The sequence below is a fragment of the Priapulus caudatus genome, unplaced genomic scaffold (assembly GCF_000485595.1).
Source record: "Priapulus caudatus unplaced genomic scaffold, Priapulus_caudatus-5.0.1 Scaffold955, whole genome shotgun sequence".
Classification (NCBI taxonomy): domain Eukaryota; kingdom Metazoa; phylum Priapulida; class Priapulimorpha; order Priapulimorphida; family Priapulidae; genus Priapulus; species Priapulus caudatus.
This window is the reverse complement of record NW_014578016.1, coordinates 48,162-53,015: the sequence shown is the minus strand read 5'-3', so window position 1 is coordinate 53,015 and position 4,854 is coordinate 48,162. Positions and strand designations below refer to the sequence as shown.

At 50.1% G+C, this 4,854-nt stretch overlaps 1 protein-coding gene across 1 annotated transcript in view; it reads right to left on the bottom strand.

Annotated features, from left to right (window-relative positions):
* The window catches only part of LOC106814643 (septin-2B-like), a gene marked incomplete in the record, with an annotated part of 26,205 nt that overhangs the window by 11,775 nt on the left and 9,576 nt on the right, over nt 1–4,854 (bottom strand). The window contains 2 exon segments of the mRNA XM_014818981.1: nt 1,399–1,533; nt 2,491–2,614. Of these exon segments, the coding sequence (XP_014674467.1) occupies nt 1,399–1,533; nt 2,491–2,614 (259 nt within the window).

The following is a 4,854-nucleotide window of genomic DNA, read 5'->3' as shown; positions in this document are numbered from 1 at the left end:
CCTTCCTCCATGTTTAGACATCCCTCCCACTCGCTTACCTTCCTCCATGTTTAGACATCCCTCCCACTCGCTTACCTTCCCCATGTTTAGACATCCCTCCCACTCGCTTACCTTCCTCCATGTTTAGACATCCCTCCCACTCGCTTACCTTCCTCCATGTTTAGACATCCCTCCCACTCGCTTACCTTCCTCCATGTTTAGACATCCCTCCCACTCGCTTACCTTCCTGCTATCGTTTTAGACATCCTTATCCCATCGCCCTACCTTCTCTCCATGTTTGGAGCATCCCTCTCCTTCCTCCATGGCTTAGAATCTCCTCCCACTCGGCTTACGCTTCTGCTTCGATCTGGCTTCACTCGCGTCATCGTGAGCATGTCGCTTGCCGATTGCGGGCACGATGTTGACCCTCTGTGGTGAAGGCGCGTTCATGACTCAGGGTCCACGGCCTGAGACTTGCCGCCATCGAAGAACGAAGAGCAACGTCAGCGGAATGCAATGCGCGTCGGCAACGACGTCAAAAGAGCCGGGGAGAAGTCTTAAAGCACTTGCTTCCAAAATGATGTGATACCGCCCCGGGTGGCGTGTCGGTTAGTAAGGATGTGGGGATGATTTAGAGACGAGGGAGGGATGGCCAAAAATGCTTCTTCGGCCTCGGGGTCCATCTAATTAGGTATGGTTGGGCGGCCGCACAGACAGCTGCGATGGACAACTGCAATGCTAGAACTTAATAAGATAACTTAAATTGTAATTTTTTCGATAAAGCAATGCAAAAGCCGAAGCGGTCGAAATGCTAATAGGCCGTGCTGACCTTTATGGTAACCATGCTGTTGCATGCCTATCAATGGCTCGATTTAAGGGAGCGCATTTTAGGAGCACACGCTGACCATGATATGTTGACGTACTAGACCAGCGTCAGACCCACAGTTCTGAGTGCTAGCTAAGGCCCAGTAGATAAAATATGCGTTTTGTTTGCCCTCGACCCGACTACCCGCCAAAAAGGCCGGCCGACTCAACATTGTTATGAAAATTGTGTGCCTGGTAACACTTATATAATCTATAGGCAAATACATTATACCGTGTACCAAGCAAACAGAACATTCACAGTAAAAGGCTATCTGCACCAAGCACACCGAGCTGTAGACATGCATTGCTGAATTCTGGTAAAAGACCGCCCTCAGAAAAAACAATTAGCCTACCTACCTACCCAACTTTTCAGGCCTGGGTCCGGTCGTGCAGGGCAAACAAAGATTTTATTAATTGTGGCACTCTGCCTACATAACCAACAGATCAACCACCAACGCATGCCGATGGCTAGCAAACGGCGACTACACATGAAGTCTCTCAGCGGCGCTGCCGAGACGTGGCTGGCTAACGTGGCTGCGCGACGCACGCACGCACCCGTGTCCGCTGGGACTGATGAAGTAGAAGCAGCAGTGCACGCGGTTGTCGAGGATGTGGCGTCGGTTGAGTCCGCTCTCGTCCTGCAGGTAGCGCTCGTACTGCTGGTCGATGTACTCGATGATCGGCTCAATGCTGCGAGACACAACGACAATACGTTACCGAGGGCGACAGACGACGACAACGCTACGTCAGCGCGGGCAGCAGCAGACGACGACTCATGGGGCTGGGTGTGTCGTGCCAAGCGTCGGTGACAGAGCTCATGGATGGCTCGTGGGTGGGGTTAGGGTTTGAGTTAGGGTTGGGGTTGGGGTTTGGGTTTGGGTTTGGTTGGGGTTGCAGTTATGGTTGGGTTGTGTTAGGGTTGGGATTGGGGTTTGGGTTTGGTTAGGGTTTGGGTTAGGATTGGGGTTGGGGTTATGATAAATGTGTGGATTACAGATAAGGGAATTCATAAATGGGTGGGCCACAGATAGGGGGTTTATAGATAGGTGGTTCGCAGCAGAAATGGCTCACTTATAGAGGGGGTTCATAAATGACTATATCACAAATGGGTGCATTTGTAGCTGACTGCATACATAGATGCAAAGATAAGAAAAAGAACAGTGAAGAATATAGAAGATGGGGAGAGGAGAGTGAACAAAACACTCGAACTATTATCTAGCACGCGTAGAGCACATGCCATTAGTATTACTCAAATCTGCCTAACACCAGGCTGGATAAACCAACTACCATCAAAACATATGTCAGGATATTATTATTTTATCAATCATAGGATTTCACCCCACCAGATGGCAGCACACACGCAAACCTTGCCGTCCCATGACAGTTACTGACTCAGGGGGCTGATTCAGCAAGGGATCGAGGTTTTTGTGTGCTGCCTGGCTGTCACATCTGCTGATAGATCCCACAGACAGTGCTACTGTACTAACCCAAACATCATAGCTAGGCAGCACCAGTGGCAACAGCCGACTACCAAACCCTACCGAGTCGAATAGACAGATCCTGCCCAGCTTTAATTAGGAAGCATCCCGATACCTATTACGACAAGCGGCTAATGCGGGGAAGCATCCTAGTAAATCGCGTGATTACCAGTTCTGGCTGGTGATGGAGTCCGCGAAGCCGGGTGTGTCGACGACGGTGAGTCGTAGCTTGACCCCTCGCTCCTCTATCTCCACGGTGGAAGCCTCAATCTTGACCGTCTGCTCAATCTTCTCTGCAGGAGACGAGAAACGGAGAGAGAGAACTCAGTCAGTCTAGTAAGATGCAGTTCATGCTAGAACTACTCACATTAACATGGTCCTCAGTTTGATGAAGTCACAATGTTCCGGGTTTTCCACCTCCACGACGCCCCACGGATAGAGGCGCCCTCTAACCTTTTTACCTCTCACTTCCAACAGCTGCGTGGAGCCGACTACGGCAAACGGTACGGCCTCCTAGACGACGAAACACTCAAATTAGCACCAGATGCAGCCGAGTGATAACCGAGTACCACGTGCTGCCATCTTGTGACGAAATTCGTCAACTTGTTTCGCTTAGAGAGAAGTGCATGGAGCACACGCACAACTACGGATTACATCTTCATTCAAAACAACTATTCACATTACACTAATAATTATCAAATCTGATATCACAATGCCACTCTCACTAAAATCCAGTCTCACAATGCCTAAGCAATACTAAACGAGAAACTGCAGCGCATTAACACTGCTGCAGGATTGCATATTGATTAGAGAGTGATGTGAAATGAATTTCGTACTTTGAGCTGTTTGTTTTGTTCCTTGAAGTCTTCATCCTCATCTGCATCACAGTCTGGCATGCGGTAGATCTGGATCCCTGCCTCGTCAACTTGGTCCAAAATCTGAAATTGAAGCAGGGCTCAATGTTGGTATTGTCATAACAGACGCCATCACACCACACTCTCGGCTTTCTTATACTGCATTTCGATATCATACCAATCTGGGTGACATGCTCATGCACATTCCCCGGCGATACACCCCCCTTGCTCTATGCTTGAATATCAGCTTCACACCCCTCACTGATATAGTCCCCCTTCCTCTCTGCTGAAAAATCCCCTGGAGCATCCATTGGTGATACACCAACCTTGAATTTTAACTTGCCTTCACCCTTTTGAAAAGGTTTCAAGCCTTAGATAGGAACAAGCTACATGTGTTCGCGCCCTCGCCGCCTCTGCTTAGCCTGTGATGAATAATAAACAATTCAACTCGGCAGTCGTGCACTATGTACAGGATTCCTCATTGAACCTCGCAGCCCGTCGCAACACGTGTTACTCGATGCACGAGTTCGAGTAGTATTTTGATCGGGGCGGGTGAACGCACGACCCCTTCGCGACGACGACAGTCACACAGACACGCGGTTACGTACGACGTTCTGAGGGCGTTGAACCTTCAAACCTCTGCTGCTCAGTGTGGCCAGATGAGAAGACACTTACTCATGAAGCCAATGCTGGCTTTTCAAACTTATCGTAGGTGAGAATAGAGTCGCACACACGCACGCAAGCATCACGCGAAATTTTTATAAATTAATATGAGACTCTGTTGTATTGGTGGGGAAACGAGCAAGTCCAGGCCTGGCCCACTCGCAGCAGCGGTTCCATTATGCAGGCCCCGCTCTCGAATTTGCAACTTTTTCTCGCGAAGGAAATGCTTATTTTAGGCCTTGCCCTAATCCTTGAGAAAACACGGTAGCTAGTTTTGCATTAAGTGATGCAGCATGAAGCAGACTTTCAGAACTCAGCAGTGGGAGGGGGGGGTGAAGAACTCGCCCATGCAAAGCTTCAACCCCAAAGGATATGCAGCACTCTTACGTCGTAGGACATCGTAGTAACGTGTGCCAACCCCTGCACCCCCCCTTTCGTTACACCTCCTTCTTTCATCCCCCCTCTCCCTTTATTACCCCACCCCCACCCCACTATCACAGACAATCGTGATCTAAAAATCTTCCCTAGACACATACCAACGCCACTGCAGTTTGTACGGCTTCCCCGCTGGCCACTAGTTAAACTGAATGCTGCTAAGACGCAGACCTAGGTCGTCAATAATCGGCATCAAGACCAGCCGCAGCCGCAGGGCTGTTTCCAGTTTAGCTAATAGCGTCTGGCATCGTGAGTGGGGTGTCCACGGACGCCAGGCCTCGCGACCACTCCATCGCTCACAGCTGCGCAGACGAAAACCCCTCGTTAGGAGGGCGAGCCACCACCCGAGCGATTTCCTATTCGTAGTGGCAGACAGCCGAACCTACTGACGAATGCTTTACAGACATTAGCTGGGTAGGACGACAGTAGGTAGGTAGGTGTGCAGGCAGGCAGACGAGGAAGGGGGGGGGGGCAAGCAGGTAAGTAGGTAGGTAGGTACGTGGTTATAGGTAGGTAGGTAGGTAGGTAGGTAGGTAGGTAGATAGGTAGATAGGTAGGTAGGTAGGTAGGTAGGTAGGTAG